The sequence below is a fragment of the Leptodactylus fuscus genome, chromosome 1 (genome assembly GCF_031893055.1).
Source record: "Leptodactylus fuscus isolate aLepFus1 chromosome 1, aLepFus1.hap2, whole genome shotgun sequence".
NCBI lineage: Eukaryota > Metazoa > Chordata > Amphibia > Anura > Leptodactylidae > Leptodactylus > Leptodactylus fuscus.
This window is the reverse complement of record NC_134265.1, coordinates 97,511,818-97,530,247: the sequence shown is the minus strand read 5'-3', so window position 1 is coordinate 97,530,247 and position 18,430 is coordinate 97,511,818. Positions and strand designations below refer to the sequence as shown.

The following is an 18,430-nucleotide window of genomic DNA, read 5'->3' as shown; positions in this document are numbered from 1 at the left end:
TGCTAATTTATATCATTTATACTTGGAAAAAACTTTCACTTTTAATGGTCTACCAATGTAAATGTCGTTATGTTCATGGGAAAATGCCTTTAAACACTAGAACAGAGAAGTGATCAGGAATTCAGGTTCGCCACTCTTAAGTTGTATATGGGGTCTGCAATTTACCGATGGCCAAATGCAAGGATTTTGATTTCCCTGCAGTTGCCCTGATTTTCAGAGGAGATATTTGGCCAAGAAATTGCAATTCCGCTGTATTTTAGCAAAAGTACCCACAATAGTGAAAGATATATTTTAAGAAGGCTGCAATACATTTTAGCAAGGTAGAAAAGTCTTCAGTGTTACAACTATTTAAAGTCTCCAATAATAGTGGGATTGATACAAAAAAAATTAAGGTATTTCCTGTAAAACCTGAACATTTAAGTTGGCAAAATGTTTTTTTTTGGCCTATTGCAATTAATTTTTTTTTTCTACTACATAGAATTCAGAATATATTAGAGATACACATCCAGTTTATAAACAAGAGTGCTTTATGTGCTAGAAGGAGCTGGTGAGATCTACCGAATACATAAGGATTACTGGTCATTGGCTCTATCCAGACTTTCTATCACCCTTGTAAGACGGATATTTAATAGCCTGATCTGATTGTCCAAGTGATCGATCTTGTCTTCCAGGTTGTTATTGTTATTCCTCCTCCAGTAAACTCCAACCGGCCCTGTCAAAAAGTAGATGGCTACAACAAAACAAAGAGGCAGCATTGCGTGCTCCGGTTCCCCTTCATACTTCTGGAGGATATATACGCAGGACAGTGCAAACAGGCACACTCTGACCAACCAGAAAAAACGTCCAAAGATAACATGTAAGATATAGAAGAAAAATCCCAGGAAAAGAGAGGAAAACCAATATGCCAGGAGTAGAGCCACCACTAGCATCAGGACCCGAGTGGGGTTGTTGGCGACTGAAGCTGGGCTAAAGTAGTGAGTGAGGTTGGATGCTGAAAAACAAACAAAAAAAAATGTACCATTAGTTAAAGGCATAAGGAAAGCTCAATTAACTGATTTCAATCATGAAATATGACAAGTTGCAGCACAACGTTTAGTGACGTCTATTGAGAAAATAATTCATTGCCCAAATGTCTATTACAGAGGTTCTTCAACTTTTAAGATTAAGGTCACATAAGGGGTAAAAAAGTAGAGATGAGCAAACACTATTCGAAACAGCTGTTTCGAGTAGCATGCTCCCATAGAAATGAATGGAAGCAGCCGACACAGAAACTTTGCTGGCAGCCGGCCGCTTAACACCCTGTGCGCCGGCTACATCCATTCATTTCTATGGGAGCGTGCTATTGGAAATGAATGTTTCGAATAGTGTTCGCTCATGTCTAGTAAAAAGACATTCTGATACATATCAAAAAACATAGGGGCCATACATACATGTGTACCCAATAGGAAGAGGAGAGATAGCACCTGCCAAATACCTCTGGCAGCAGCTGATCGCCTCATGAACAAAAGGATTAGGTATGTTGAAATCCAAAATACTGCACCACATCTTCCCCCAATATCTGTTAAAGGAAATTTAGGAGGTACCGCCAACATCAATCTAATGACCAGATCAAAACACTATTCCAATTTAACATGCTATCTATGCTGCTTGACAATGGGGTAATAGTGTCAGTAAAAATTCTCTCCGCAAAAACCACACCTCTTTGTGGCTTTTTTTTTTTTAAATAAAAAGAAAAGTAAATGGAAAATATATGCCAGAGCAAGGACCAAGGTGGGCCAGGACGTGAACATCTTGGCACAACAGATTTACCATAACTCATGCCAGAAAACTACGGCAAGTTACAAATGAAATCTACACCAGTGCCTGGCTGTTTAGAATCTGCAAAGAGGTTCCAGAATGGCTGGACCCTCTTAATAATTATAGTGCATCTCGCACCAGAAGGGAAACTGACCAAGACTAAGGGTGCATTCACACTGAGTAAACGCTAGCTTATTTTGTAGAGTAAAATTACACTTGTAAATTTTGCTATCCCATTGACTTCAATGATATTTTTTTACAATTGTAAAAATACGCCTGTAAAATGTCATTGAAGTCAATGGGATAGCAAAATTTACAAGTGTAATTTTACTCTACAAAATAAGCTAGCGTTTACACAGTGTGAATGCACCCTAATGTAGGAAACACTAGTCCTAATAAATTATCTACATGGTTTGTTTCTAACATGTAAGGGTGCATTCACACTGAGTAAACGCTAGCTTATTCTGAACGTAAAACACGTTCAGAATAAGCGGCGTCTAAAGCAGCTCCATTCATTTCTATGGGAGCGGGGATACGAGCGCTCCCCATAGAAATGAATGGGCTGCTTCTTTCACTCCGTGCAGTCCCATTGAAGTGAATGGGGAGTGCCGGCGTGTACGCTCCGGCATGAGCAGAGCTTGCCGTATACGCCGGCACTCCCCATTCACTTCAATGGGACTGCACGGAGTGAAAGAAGCAGCCCATTCATTTCTATGGGGAGCGCTCGTATCCCCGCTCCCATAGAAATGAATGGAGCTGCTTTAGACGCCGCTTATTCTGAACGTGTTTTACGTTCAGAATAAGCTAGCGTTTACTCAGTGTGAATGCACCCTAACCATATAGAAACATAGGCCTGTTCTAGGGTCTATATACAGAATAGTAGGGCTTTTTTTTTTTTTTTTTTTATTAAAGACAATTTGCAAACTTTCTCCTTTTTATCATTTTACACATGGGAGCAATAAAGAGGAAAAAAACTTTGCATAACATACAATTTATGGAAAACTTTTAATTTTACTCTACTTAAGCTAAGTTCATAGTGCATTAAATGGCCAAATCAATGGGCTATTTAACAGACAGCCTCCCCTCATTTTTTGACCCTCTGAGGAGTGAGAATATTCAGCATAGACAAGCGATTTTTCTTCTATCAAACACTATGTCACATTGAAATCTTCATTTGGAAATATTTCTTACCTTGCTACGCAACCTTATCTGGAATATGTTATCGGTGCTTGTAAGACAACAGGCTTTAAATAACCTACTCACCATCAATCCCTAACACATCCAGCAGGTCCGTCCATATTCTCCACAGAGTGTCCACCAACACATCAACTCCATACACAAACCTCTCAGTCAGTCGTGAAAAGAACTAAAAAGAAACGACAAGAAATTTGGATGAATAAAATTTCACTCTGCTACAAATGGACAGAAAATGACTGTACTTACGGTGCTCTATCAACCATGGGTAATAAGAAGTGATTCAGTGACTACAGAGGCTGAAATGACCTTCAGCACTAGTAGGATACATCCACACATAAAGGAAGATTTTTTTTTTAACACATATCTCATAATATACTTTGTATTTTTGCTATGAATAAGAATTTCTATTCAGTTTAAAGGCGTGGTAATCTCATTGTTCTAAGAAGCAAGTATGAATCGCTTAAAAAAACCAAATCCCATTCACAGGAAATATTTGTGACAATGCATGAGACCAGAATATTGACGTAGATGCAGCTTGGGTACGAAACGAATGTCAGTGCAGCTGTATGTTTGTTATGTATTAACATGACATTCCGTATTTAGCCTGTTTTTACATATTTTTATATGGGATTAGGAATCCCATTTATAACATCTTACTGTTATTTATACATATATGCCAGGTAATACTGTCTAACTTTGAGGTATTGTTTGTTTCTATGTCTTTAAAATATTGTAAATACAATAAATATATAAATGTAAATGATTAAGAATGTACTGATAATTTTAATGATTTGTGTGTTTCGAATTTCTGTGGGGGAAGTATAGATGCAGAGAAAAAAATACTTCTGCTTTAGCCTGGCAAACCACCATCAGACCTGAAATAACCACAGGTAGTTTCTCATTTCCTACTAACAAGTAGCATTGGTCTCATACACTATATTTTTTGAAAGAAAAAAAAAATGTTATGGCTGGGGCTCCACATAGCGGGCTGCAGCAAAAAAGTGCTGCAGGAAAAGCCGCGATAGCAATGCATCGTGTTTTTTCTCACAATGCTTTTTACAGAAAGTGAAAAAATTTATGTTTCAATTATACCTGTAGGGAAACTGCCAGAATTTCCTTAAAGGGGCTCTATCAGCAAAATTTTGCTGTATGAGCCCCACATATGCGTGAATAGCCTTTAAAAAGGCTATTCAGGCACCGCTAATCTTATTTTAAAACCCGCTCCCATTTTAAAATAAAACTATAAAAACATAGATGTAAATCATACCTTTGCATGCACACAATGGGCGGTCGTGCACGATCCGACGTCATCTTCGGTCCCTTCTTCCAGCGACGTCTTTCTGTTCTGGCTCTTCTCCACCTTCATCTTCTGTTCTGGCTCTTCTCCACCTTCATCTTCTGTTCTTCCGGCGGGTTGCATTCAAATCCCGTGCGTGTGCAGTAGCACTCCCTCCGGAGCGCTACTGCGCACGCGCCATTTTTGTTGTAGTTCTAAGTATGACTTAGAACTACGCGAGCAAGCGCAGTACGCTCGCGAACGTCTTCACTCCGGAAGAACAGAAGATGAAGGCGGAGAAGAGCCAGGACAGGAGGACGTCGCTGGAAGAATTAAGAAAAGGAAGGTGGCACCGAAGATGACGTCGGATCGTGCATGACCGGTGCATGCAAAGGTATGATGTTTTTATAGTTTTATTTTAAAACGGGAGCGGGGTTTAAAATAAGATTAGCGGTGCCTGAATAGCCTTTTTAAAGGCTATTCACGCATATGTGGGGCTCATACAGCATAATTTTGTTGTCATTGGGAAAAGTCATTTTTAACTAATCACATTCTTGCATAGGCTTTAGAAAGGCTATTCCACACCTACCTTTAGTATGTAGATTGCCTCAGTGGTTTCTGAATAAGTTCATTTTTATTCATATGCTAATGAGCTTCCAGCCAGCACAGGAAGTTCCCAGCAGCACTCGTCTCTGCTATTATCTCCTATGTGTGCGCAAACAGGAAGCTGAGTCATCAGCAGCCTGTGCTCATAGGAAACAACAGGAGAGGAGTGCACGATGTATCGTGCACAAGTCTAATTAGCATATGAATAAAAACAGACTTATTCAGAAACCACTACTAAAGGTAGGTGTGGAATAGCCTTTCTAAAGGCTATGCAAAGATGTGATTAGTTAAAAATGACTTTTCCTAGTGATAAAGCCCCTTTAAGTATAACTGACATGCTGCAATTTCCAAAATTTCATCGGTTTTGGAAATCGTAGCATGTCCACAGCATACACTTTTTCGAATGTAGCTGGGATTTGCTAGAATCCCATCCACCTTGCAATGACTGTAATACGCCGCATTTTTCCCCCGCAAAATTGACATCACACAGGGCCCCAACCTATGACTGTTTTTAGCCCAAGTGGTTCAAGTAGGAAGGAGCTCTTCATCTACAAGTCCCACTCTTTTTGAAACCTCTTCCATCTTTAAACAGCAGGTAATAGTATATCATCAGCTCACCTTGTGTGCGGACATTACCCTCGGGTGCATGGTCAGTCCTGGCACACCGACTCACGTTGCATATAAAGTCCAGCACTCCAGTAGGTCTTTTAAGAAATCCTATGCAACTTTATTTACGTTCAGGATAAAAAGCATCACTGGGCTATATATTGATCCTAATACTGAACACAGTCTTCGGCTCTATTCAGATCACGTTTTTTACATCTATTTAATGGATGGCTATCTGTTTACATAGACATCAATGTTAAAGACAAGAAGAAAAAACTGATCCAATTTTGTCCATTTTTATCTGGACGGACACAAATATAAGGTCTACTCTGTTTTTGCGTCCTTCATTTAAAAAACAAAATCAGATCTATATTTGCATCCGTTAAACACATCTACTAAGCGGATGTAATTATCGTAAGCGCGATCTGAATAAAGCCTTAGTCATGTTATAATTAAGACTGTGTTCACTTGAAACATGTCTACATTATGCACTGTAATGTTTTTATCCTGAGTGTAAATATCCTTAGAAAAGGCCATAAATATTAGATCTGTGTAATTCGGACTCCCGGGACCACCGCAGTTCACCTGTACAGCGTGGCGCACAATGTTTACATACCACGAGGTGCGCTGCTGCTGCTGTACACACTGTGCCAATAAGCATAGGTACTGCAATTAAAGTTCCACTAATAAAGCAGTGTGGGGCGTAGGAGTTTGGAGCAAGGTAACTGCCCTCGCTGTTGTAGACTGATCATTTACAAATTCTGAAATAAACAAATATCTCAACAATGGAGGCAGAAATGTTCATGGAAAAAGTCTTAAATTCTTTACATTCAGTTGAGCCACAACCTATATAAATTTTTTTTCTGATTTAATATGATTCACCATGGCAGACTCCCTTAAAAAAAATGCTTTGTGTTGCCACATTGTGACATTCAGAACTTTTTCTCACTAAGATCGTAGACACAACATAACACCACTATAAGCAGGTGTATGCCAATCATAGCATTATGCAATGAACATGCCCTACTATATCTTCATGTATTTTCATAGGTTTACATGTACTGGCAGGACGTGTGGTTAGTTACATAACTAGGTGATGAACATGCACCTGCTTAGAGGTGTAACAATGAATCTGCAGAAGCACTGAGGCTGTGTTTACACGATGCAGTTGTTTCTTAGGGGGCATTCAGATGTTGTTAATGTCCGTTGCAGTCTACCGTCATAGGATGACAGCAATAGAAATTGCCGGTTGCAGAGACTATCACAGACTGGTTCTGTGTCTATTCCCATTGACACTAATGTAAATAACATGACGATCTTCAGGACTTTGTCCGCTTCAAAAGTAAACATGACAGAAGATGGCGTCCATCATGTTGTTTACATTAGTGTCAGTGAGAGAGCACACCGAATCAGTCTTTGGCCGTTCTCTTTGAACAGTTTAATGTTCGTTGCTGTCATCCTATGAAGGAAGACAGCAATGGACATTAACAATGCAAGTGTGAATGCCACCTTAGTGTAATTAAAAACTGCATGGAATGAATTTCAGCTATAACAGGGGTAGGGAACCTTTGGCTCTCCAGCTGCTGTGAAACTACAACTCCCAGCATGCTCCATTCACTTCCACGGGAGTTCCCAGAACAGCAGAGCCAGTATGCATGCTGTGAGTTGTAGTTTTGCAACAGCTGGAGAGCCGTACGTTCCCTACCCCTGAGCTATAAGCTAAACCTCTGTTTTTCCATTTAATGGCCAATGGCTTGCAGCTGTAATAAATAGTTAAGGTGGGTTTGTCTGATGCACTTCAGTTATAAAAAGGCCTCATGTAGCGGACGCAACCAATAAGCACTGCAGGAAAAACCACAGCAGCAACGCATTGCTGTTTTTTCTGCAGCGCTTTTCCACAGTATAGAGCAAGACTAAATTTATGAAGAGACTCCGGCTGGAAACTAGCATAAATTTCCATTATAATGTAGGCCAGAAAACTGTGAGGCGCAGAATGAAGGTTCGGGCACTAGCAAATGCCCCATGCCAAGTGTGTGCCAACAAAGAACAACTAAAGATTGCCAGATACTTTCTATTTACATCGGCAACAACATTTAGGGGGCATTCACATGTAATAATTTGGTACTGATTCTGACGTGATAATTTGAGCTCAATGGGGAAAAAAAAGCCTTCCATTGATTTCAATGGGTTCCACGTGGAAAACAGAACCCATTGAAGTGAATGGGAGGTTTTATGACGTGAGTTATCGTGTCAGAATCAGCGCCAAATTACTCCGTGTGAATGTCCACTAAAGAGAACCTGACGTGTCTATTTAAAGAGAACTTTTCACGTCCTGACAGACGTGCAGTATTTTATAGCTCTAGCAAGCCAACAGCGCGGAGTCCAGCTCACTTTCGGATTTCCCAGAATAAGCCCAATGCTGGAGATATTGGTGCCTTTAATTTCGGCACCGGTATCTTCCGACTGTCAGAAGGGTGGGCCTTAATGTTGAGTGTCATTGCGCCCCCCTGACTGTACTCATCCATAGACTTGTAGACTATTTTATTATCTTTCTGAGAAGAGCTGTATCTGGCAGAGTGCACACAATGTATCCTCCTATGACACAACACACAAGTCACCAGCTCCACTATTACAATGTATTGCATCAATGTGATGATATGTGTTAGGTCAGCCCAATGCAGAGGGATGGGCATAGATGTGCCCTAGTCACAGGTAAAGTGAATGAGTACATATGATGGAGGACATGTCGCCAGCCCGGGTGCCCCTCACCTCCCCCACCACCAGCCATGTCCCACCTCCCCCACCACCAGTCATGTCCCACCTTCTGCACGGCTCTCACGTTCTCCTCGCCGAATGTGCTGCTCATGGTCTGGTAGAAGCCGGTGGCCGCCTTGCGGAAGGAGTTGTTCTGCTTATCATGGCCGCGATTCCTGGTAGCCTGTGCAGCCAGCACCGCCGCCACCAGCAGCAGCAGCACGGTGAGGAGCCAGGGCAGCTTGCCGCGCAGGAGATGCATGTCCCAGCAGACACGAGCAGATGGCAGAAGACGTCTTCCACAATGCAATGTATGAGTCCTGCCTTCCGTCTCCTCCCCGCACCGGAAGATCGGCCCCTTCCTAAAAGCGAGCTGACCTGCCGGAGATGGGGAGTGAGCAGGATGCCTGAGCTTCTCCTTACACCAGGCGCACAATGAAGTCTACTACAGCTCATACGTATACAAAGCCAAGACATGCTTGGTTAGGGGCTAAAGATGCAATAAGAAAGAGCTGATCCTGGAAGAGGCCTTGTAGGTTCCTTGCTTTTTTATGTTTCTGATGAGACACATTTAGTTATTTCACTTGTAAGATCAAAAACTGCACCTAAAACCATGGCTGTGTTATTACAGAGACCTTACTAGGAAACCCAAAGGGGGCCAGATATGGGCAGAAATAAAGAAGTGCTATTGACCCACCCCAGTAGATCCAGTATGAGGTAGGGCCAGCTTCCATTCTGGCCTGAGTGCTCACATGGCAGTCACTGGTATCCAATGTATAACTGCAGAGCCAGTCATGGGTGATCAATATCATTTGCCTGGAAAATCCCTTTAGGGCTAGTTCACACGTGGGGCGCCTGAGCGGGTTTTGGCACAAAGAGAGACGCGGCGAGCCACGACCATCGCGGTCCAGCGCGCCGCGGCTTCTGCCTGATGAAAGGACATGTCGCTTCTTTTCTCCGCTAGCAGCAGCCCGCCACTAGTGGAAAAAAGAAGCCCGGCGGTCTGCATAGACCACAATTGTAAAGGGGCGGATTTTAAAGCAAAATCCACTGTCAAAATCCGCCGCTTTGTTCACGTGTGAACAAGCCCTTAAACTTGTAGCTTAAGCTAGCTGAGGCCTGGTGCACATCTGCTTTCGGTATTCCGTTCGGGGAGTCCACTTGGGCCCCCCAAACAAAATACCGAACGCATTAAAAAGCAGTGAGAAATCACACGTACATAGACTATAATGGGGTCCCTGTGTTTTCCGTGCGGTGTCTGCATGAATCATGCAGAGAGACAAAGGGACTGCGATCAGCACTTTTCTCTTGGCATGATTTGTGCAGACACCACATGGAAAACGCACACAAATTGTAATCTATGGGGTCCGTGTAGTTCCTTAGCTCACCACTTTTTAATGTGTTCGGTATTCCATTCGTGGAGGTTCCCAAGCGGACTCCCCTAACAGAATACTGAACGTAGATGTGAACCAGGCTAGGCCTGAAATGTTTTACCCAATACTTTGCCTTGTCTATCTTGCTATATTTGCCAGATAGTGGTCATTATTAGAGATGAGTGAGTACTATTCGAAACGGCAGTTTCGAATAGCACACATCCACAGGAATGAATGGACGCAGCCGGCACACAGGGGGTTAAGCGGCAGGACGCCGGCCCCATCTGTGTTGCAGCCGGCTCCATTCATTCCTATAGGTGCGTGCTATTCGAAACTGCCGTTTCGAATACTACTTGCTCATCTCTAGTCATTATGCCTCTTCAGTGCTCATGCACTGTCCAGGCTGGTGACCTCAATCATTGTTCCTGGCTCACTTACACGCTTAGCTGCTGGGCCCTAATAAGGGCTAGAACAATGTCTCTGATCAGTAACACGATCCTAACCTAAGCTGTACATCACAACGGGCAAGTCTACCCATCAGCTTCTCATTGCAACCAGGAAGTGGTTGTCCAGTTTTATATACTGTTAGAAAGCTGACAGTGTGCTGAATTAAGCGCACCGTGGGCTTTCTCGGTGTGTGCACCGGTGCTGGAAATATTAGTGCCGTTAATTTCAGTACCAATATCTCCACACTGTCAGAAGGGAAGGTGCAGTACTCCATAGACTTGTACTGGAAGGAAGGGGGCCTTCCTCACAGATCAGCATCATTGCTGGGTGGTAACGAATGTCCCCTCTGACAGTACAAGGCTATGTTAGAGTACAGTCTGGGGGGAGTCGTCTCAGGCTAGCTATGACACCCAGACTTCTGAAAGTGTGGAGATATCGGTACCAATATTAAAAGCACTGATCTCTCCAGCACTGGGGCACTTACCGGTAAAGCCAACACCAGGGGTTTCCTAAGGTAACCGCTTTTTTATGTGGATTAGGTTTCCGTTCAGGCAATCCCCAAGTGGACCCCCGAACAGAGACCTGAGCACAGATATGAACCTAGCCTAAGCCTTAAAAGGGTCATCTGGGATAACTAAAAAAAACTTGCAGTAATCTAAATACCCTCCCCCCTCCTACTTTATAAATTATATTGTTAATCAAAAATGTATATTTACCCATATCCCAGGGGCGGTCATGTGACTGCTCCAGGGAGATTTTCTGATTATCTGGTGGTACAAGGCTATGTTAGATCCATTTCCCCATTTCCGGAAGTGAATCATCAACACTACTCTCCCCCTATCCACTCCATCATACTTTCCTATCTTCTTCCTCTCTAGTAGAGATGAGCGAGTACTGTTCGGATCAGCCGATCTGAACAGCACGCTCGCATAGAAATGAATGGACGTAGCCGGCACGCGGGGGGTTAAGCAGCCGGCCGCCGTCAAAGCGGAAGTACCAGGTGCATCCATTCATTTCTATGGAGCGTGCTGTTCGGATCGGCTGATCCGAACAGTACTCGCTCATCTCTACTCTCTAGGCTTCCTTCTCCAGGGAACGGCTCCTCTTCCTTCTTTGACACCCGCATGTGCAACTGAGTCAGAGTAACTAATTAATAACACTAACAGTCCTGTTAGAGAAAAATATGTTTTGCCCAGAGAATCCCTTTAAGTAACATAGATGCTAGGGTGGATGTCTCCTGTGGAACTACCTTCCTACCAATATAAATTCAGAAGTAAATATAGTGGAACAGCACACCAGGATAGTATTGCTTCATAAATGTATTGTCCCATCAAGCACCTCATGTGTATATTTAGTTTTATTTAGTTTCCTGTGCAGTGGTTTGGGATATAACAACACCTTCACTGGAATAGAAAAAGATACAATCGTAGAAAACCTGTGACAGTTTCATATATCCAAACTGAAGACCAAAGTACATAGTAAAATATGTCAGAAGTACATATAGAGGCGAGATGAGCAAATAAAATGTTGGGTAATGGTGAGCTCCCATATATCATTTTACAGCATTCTATTGCCAGCAGAATAGTAGTAAAAAGCCAGTACTATGAACAGGAGAGTCCATAGCGTACAGCAGTCTGTATTTGGAAGGGTGCTGGTATGTAGTCCCTGAAAAAAGGCTCTATAAATGAATAAATAGTGAATGCAAAGAGAATGAAAACATTCAGTCTGGAGGATAGGAATGAAGTGGCAGTGAGGAGATATATGTGGACATGCTTCTTCTTGGGGTCCTGCAAGCATATAGTCTCCCCCTGATCCACTCTAGGTATACAGGACAGAATGACTTAATGGAGACTGGGTGCCCCCCTCCCTCAGAATTTTTTTTCTGGTGGAGTGTACAGGCAATTACGCCCGTGTTCTAGTTTCAGTATGAGACTAACTACAACTGATACAATACTGTAAGGTATAGAATAAAAAAAATAACAGATATAGCCCTTTCCTGATATTATATTTTGTAAAAGAAAAATTTTGATTCTTTTGTGCAAAAGTAGTACAACATAAAAACCTATATAAACTTGGTAGGACTGTAATCATACTAACTGGCAGAATATAACATTTATGATGCCCAGTGCATAATATAATATTTGTATCGATTCCTCACGGTTTTTTAGATCTCTGCATGCTGTCATTCATTCTTTTAATTCTAGTGGATGAACTTCTGACCATGGTTATGTGATGTACACATAGGTGCACTGTGCTATGACTATTACAAGGGTTCATCACATGCCCATGTACGGGATATAACATGACAAATGGTCAGAATTTCATCCAATAGTGGTAAGCAGAATGAATGACAGCAACCAGATCTAAAAATCTGTGAGGAATTGATACAGAAATTACAGCTTCACATCTGTGTTAGTCACAGATTTCATGTAAAATTGGCAGAAAGAAAAGTCCTTCATACAGTACGTTTCTCTCCACCAATTTCAGTATAATACACCCAGCATACCCTGTTATGGTTTATGGCGTATGCAGATAACTGCTTTTTTTTTAGCAGACGGGCTCTTCCTCTTTCAGGGCCCCATTCAGACCCAAATGACAGAGAGGCAAATGCTAGTGTAAACCTTGTGTCACCTGTGTGTAACGCCTTTTTCCCAACAAATATTTGTGTCTTAGTTTCTGAGATATCAATTTATTTAATACTAGCTTCTGCCCATGACCTTGTCTGTGTGTTGTTGGCTTCGATTATCCGCCTATATTCAGCAAATTGCTGCCGTTGATGGTTTGCCTGCTCCAGCATTTCGGCAGCTCTCAATCTGGCGTGCTGTTACACTTGTTCCTCACACCATGCCTGTGATTGTTCCGGCATCTCAGCAGCTCGCTGAGATGCCATATAATAAGCGTGTTGTTGGCGTCAATGATCTGCCTGCTATGGCGTTTCGGTTGCTCTAAGAGCCGCTTGACGCCTAACTTGCTCAATCATCCTCAGCTCTGCTTGAGGAGATGTCTGTTGACTTCCTGGCTACCTTCATAGCTCTCGTTTTTTGAGAATTTTGCGACAAATTAGATTTTCTTTTTCCCGGCATGTTTAAAATTGGGACACTGACAATTTGGATTAAAGGGGTTTTCCCATCTCATTCTTTCATCAATCTGCTGTTCACTTTGTGGATTTGTCTTCCCCTCTCCTCCCTATGTGACGTATGTGTTAATCCAGGTTACAAGCTATCTATGTGTCAAATTTATCCAAATCTGTTCAGCCGTTTTTGCGTGATTGACTAACAAACACACAGACATCCAAACTTTGACATTTATAATAGTAGGAAGTAGGATTCTTCAGCCTGGTGACAGATTCCTTTTATGTCTAAAGCCCCACATTGTGGAAAAGCCAATTTTTTTTTTATTTTTTTTTACTGCAGATTATTATGTGGTTTTGAAAGTCAAACCCAGTAGTGGCTACAAAAAGAAAGGGAAATATGCAGCGAGGCCTTATACTTCTCCCTTCTGCAGCAAAATATGCAACAAAAAAGCAGCTTTTCCATAAAGTGGAGTCTTAGCCAAACAGGTTAAAGCTATACATTAGATCCTCACCGTCCAATTTTTGCAACAATGTTGCGATCATTCATTCACGACAGGCAAGCCCAGCAAAGATTAGTTCAGATGTGCTGGACGTTTTCAGCTGGTGGTTGGCCAAAAATATAATTGTGTGATGTGATTGTTCACTTTTTGTTGATCATCAGACAACTTGTGTAGACAATAATCCAAAGGCAAAAAACCTAAAACTTAACTTTTATTTTCTTTTTATAAAAGAACAATCCCGAGTATAAAATATCAAAAGTAGGTTTCCTAACACCCAACCAAAAGGCAAAGGAATATTAGCGTATTTCCACTTCCATTCCTATTCATTGACTAGGACCTGCGTTTATTCCAAAATTATTGAAATGATCGCGCTTGGTCCTCAAAATAATTGGTATAGGTGTATAACTTTCTCAATCCAAGTTAAAAATTGTTTCACCTCAGATCAGTAATAAATGAGTGACTGCATTGATGAGACTCCATTAACTTATCCCATTTCACTCTTAAACTCCTGTAGCGATTGTCAATGCTTTTTTATATAAATAGCAGGAAACCTAATGGTGTCTTCTAGGTCCCTGTTCACATATAAATATTTCCATTCATTAATTTTGGACTCTGTCTCATTAAACTGCTGTAGCAATATTATCAGCACTTTATGTGAAGCAGGAGGTATTCTGACGCCCTCTAAGTCCCTGTTCACATGTGAGCACTCAAACTCAATTGCAGATTTAATTCTGTCTCACTCTGTCTTCTCTCTTGTCTCAACGCGTTTCCCTCTCTAAAAAAGAGTTCATCAGGAGACCCAATACTCAATCTGAATGTTATAGTCTGCCCCTTTAAGTCAATGCTATGGCAGCGCAGCCCTTCCAAGCCTAGTTTCATCTATCATTGGCCTGTGAGCTTGCCTCAATAGATCAAAGTGTGCTTCCTTAATAGTAACGATGGGCAGTAAAAACCGCCGTTCCCCGTGCCTTGATGGTAGGCACGGGTAGAGAGATGAAAGCCGAAGGCATGACGATACTACACGTCCCTTTATACCCAGGACTACAGGTGCGACTTACCCGATCTCCCGCGCGTCCCGCTCCGGAGTGAGGGCGCGTCCCTGGGAACGCCCCCTGGACACGCCCCCACCCTCCCATTGGACAGCGCGCGCGAGAGTCGGTTACCATGATGACGGTGACGCTTATAGCGCACCGTACATAGCAGGAAGACATAAAAATGATCTGGAAAGCCGTGGTCATATCAGAATCCTTAAGATATACCATATTTTCTACCAGTTCAGTTATCTCCAACTAGCAGAAGGTAAGCTGCTTATAACACATGCAAAAATAGGGAACGCAGAATGTAAGTAAGAGTCAGCGTTCTCTAAAGTGAAAAAACGCAAGATGTGAATACGTGTCAAAGTTTTCTAAATGAAAAACGCAAGATGCAAATATGAGTCAATGTTTTTTAATGGTAACCTGATCCACCAGAAATGGATACCCACATCATATGAATAAAGGTCAGTTTTTCTTTGGAACAAAAAAAAACGCAGAATGTAAAAAGATATCAGCGTTTTTAGAATAAAAACGCAAGATGTAAATATGAAACAGCGTTTAATGATGATAACCTGATCACATCAGAATATAATGAAACTTTATAGCTAAAAACCATTCAGACCCAAGCGTTTTATACCAATAACAAGCAGCCCAAGAATTATAGTTATCCCCAACCTAAACCCCCAGATCACTTGTAACACTCCCTCATTGTCCATTCAGACCACCATTTTTTATTTATCATGTCATCTCACAAGATCAATCAATCAGTCCAAGGAGAAACCGGAGATGATCACTTGACCAAAAATGGCGTAATATCGGTATACGATCAGATCACCCACTCCATACGAAGGGGTGATCTGGATAGGAGGTTGTTACAACAAGAGGCCAAATGGACCTATAGACTAAGGAGTTTGAAACCGGATGGTCTCAATGAGACCATCTCCTTCACGGCATTTATCTAAGAGGAAATTTTTCTTCTAGAATTACTGTATGCTGGGAATAGGGCTAGGGTTTGGTTTGGATAATAAGGCGTGATCTGATCGTATACCGATATTACGCCATTTTTGGTCAAGTGATCATCTCCGGTTTCTCCTTGGACCGATTGATTGATCTTGTGAGATGACATGATAAATAAAAAATGGTGGTCTGAATGGACAATGAGGGAGTGTTACAAGTGATCTGGGGGTTTAGGTTGGGGATAACTATAATTCTTGGGCTGCTTATTATTGGTATAAAACGCTTGGGTCTGAATGGTTTTTAGCTATAAAGTTTCATTATATTCTGATGTGATCAGGTTATCATCATTAAACGCTGTTTCATATTTACATCTTGCATTTTTATTCTAAAAACGCTGATATCTTTTTACATTCTGCGTTTTTTTTGTTCCAAAGAAAAACTGACCTTTATTCATATGATGTGGGTATCCATTTCTGGTGGATCGGGTTACCATTAAAAAACATTGACTCATATTTGCATCTTGCGTTTTTCATTTAGAAAACTTTGACACGTATTCACATCTTGCGTTTTTTCACTTTAGAGAACGCTGACTCTTACTTACATTCTGCGTTCCCTATTTTTGCATGTGTCATAAGCAGCTTACCTTCTGCTAGTTGGAGATAACTGAACTGGTAGAAAATATGGTATATCTTAAGGATTCTGATATGACCACGGCTTTCCAGATCATTTTTATGTCTTCCTGCTATGTACGGTGCGCTATAAGCGTCACCGTCATCATGGTAACCGACTCTCGCGCGCGCTGTCCAATGGGTGGGTGGGGGCGTGTCCAGGGGGCGTTCCCAGGGACGCGCCCTCACTCCGGAGCGGGACGCGCGGGAGATCGGGTAAGTCGCACCTGTAGTCCCGGGTATAAAGGGACGTGTAGTATCGTCATGCCTTCGGCTTTCATCTCTCTACCCGTGCCTACCATCAAGGCACGGGGAACAGCGGTTTTTACTGCCCATCGTTACTATTAAGGAAGCACACTTTGATCTATTGAGGCAAGCTCACAGGCCAATGATAGATGAAACTAGGCTTGGAAGGGCTGCGCTGCCATAGCATTGACTTAAAGGGGCAGACTATAACATTCAGATTGAGTATTGGGTCTCCTGATGAACTCTTTTTTAGAGAGGGAAACGCGTTGAGACAAGAGAGAAGACAGAGTGAGACAGAATTAAATCTGCAATTGAGTTTGAGTGCTCACATGTGAACAGGGACTTAGAGGGCGTCAGAATACCTCCTGCTTCACATAAAGTGCTGATAATATTGCTACAGCAGTTTAATGAGACAGAGTCCAAAATTAATGAATGGAAATATTTATATGTGAACAGGGACCTAGAAGACACCATTAGGTTTCCTGCTATTTATATAAAAAAGCATTGACAATCGCTACAGGAGTTTAAGAGTGAAATGGGATAAGTTAATGGAGTCTCATCAATGCAGTCACTCATTTATTACTGATCTGAGGTGAAACAATTTTTAACTTGGATTGAGAAAGTTATACACCTATACCAATTATTTTGAGGACCAAGCGCGATCATTTCAATAATTTTGGAATAAACGCAGGTCCTAGTCAATGAATAGGAATGGAAGTGGAAATACGCTAATATTCCTTTGCCTTTTGGTTGGGTGTTAGGAAACCTATTTTTGATATTTTATACTCGGGATTGTTCTTTTATAAAAAGAAAATAAAAGTTAAGTTTTAGGTTTTTTGCCTTTGGATTATAGTTTATTTTTGGTTCAATTGGATTTTGATTAACTTGTGTAGACACACTGAGCCAAGTTTATTTTTAACAACTAAACTGTTCCCTCTCATTGGGTAATTTCATTGTTAATATTTATGCTAGGATTGTTCGTTCATCAGCTGAATGGTGGCATCACGGCCGTCCAAGATCTGACATGTAAGGCCAGCTTTAGGGTTGGTTCACTTCTGCGTATGTATTCTGTCCATTTAGAGTCCTCATGGGGACCCCTGAACGGAATACAAACGCAATTGCAAGTTCTGTGCTGTAAAAGCACACGGACCCCATAGACTATAATGGGGTCCGTGTGCTTGCCACGCACTGCCGACACGAATGATTCATGTGGGCAGTGTGCTACAACTTTGAATGATTCGTGCAGGCTATGCACAGTAAGCAAACGGACGCCATTATAGTCTATGGGGTCCGTGTGCTTTGACAGCACATTGCTTGAAATTGCGTTTGTATTCCGTTCGGGGGGTCTCCATGCGGACTCTAACCGGACAGAATACATACGCATATGTAAACCGACCCTTAGGCTACAACTTTGGCCACAATACACATTACTTAGCAAAAGATAGCACAGCCCTGCCTGTGTCACATTTAAAGAGGACCTTTCATGGTTTGGGGCACAGGCAGTTCTATATACTGCTGGAAAGCCGACAGTGCGCTGAATTCAGCGCACTGTTGGCTTTCCCGATCTGTTCCCCGGGTAAAGAGCTTTTGGTCCCGGTACCGTAGCTCTTTACAGTCAGAAGGGCGTTCCTGTCTGTCAAGAACATCCTTCTCCACAACAGCGCCTATCGCGCTGTACAGTGTGAACGGGGAGGAACGCCCCCTCCCTCTGCTCACAGTGCTCGTCCATAGACGAGTATTATCTGAATTCAGTGCACTGTTGGCTGTCCAGCAGTATATAGAACTGCCTGTGCCCCAAACCATTAAAGGCCCTCTTTAATGATGGATGGATTGTGACTCACAAGTTGGCATGACTGCATTGTAGCTGACGTAACAAATTCATACTGATTGGATTGT

The 18,430-nt window shown here is 42.1% G+C and overlaps 1 protein-coding gene across 1 annotated transcript; it reads right to left on the bottom strand.

The window, feature by feature from the left end:
* Positions 1–466: 466 nt before the first annotated feature.
* On the bottom strand, positions 467–8,610 carry BRI3BP (BRI3 binding protein). Its single transcript, XM_075262478.1, has 3 exons — positions 8,304–8,610; positions 3,061–3,163; positions 467–991 (listed from the first exon to the last, which is right to left on the bottom strand). The coding sequence occupies exons 1-3, from the start codon at positions 8,496–8,498 to the stop codon at positions 573–575; spliced, it is 717 nt and encodes a 238-aa protein (XP_075118579.1). The 5' UTR covers positions 8,499–8,610; the 3' UTR covers positions 467–572.
* Between the last annotated feature and the right edge of the window lie 9,820 nt (positions 8,611–18,430).

Bases quoted from the DNA above. Each gene is read 5' to 3' on its own strand.
- BRI3BP (XM_075262478.1), bottom strand. From the start codon at position 8,498: ATGCATCTCCTGCGCGGCAAGCTGCCCTGGCTCCTCACCGTGCTGCTG. The intron at 3,164-8,303 runs GTGGGACATGAC...GTTTCTTTTTAG, and splicing joins ACGTGAGAGCCGTGCAGAAG to TTCTTTTCACGACTGACTGA. The intron at 992-3,060 runs GTGAGTAGGTTA...TTTGTTTTTCAG, and splicing joins GGATGTGTTAGGGATTGATG to CATCCAACCTCACTCACTAC.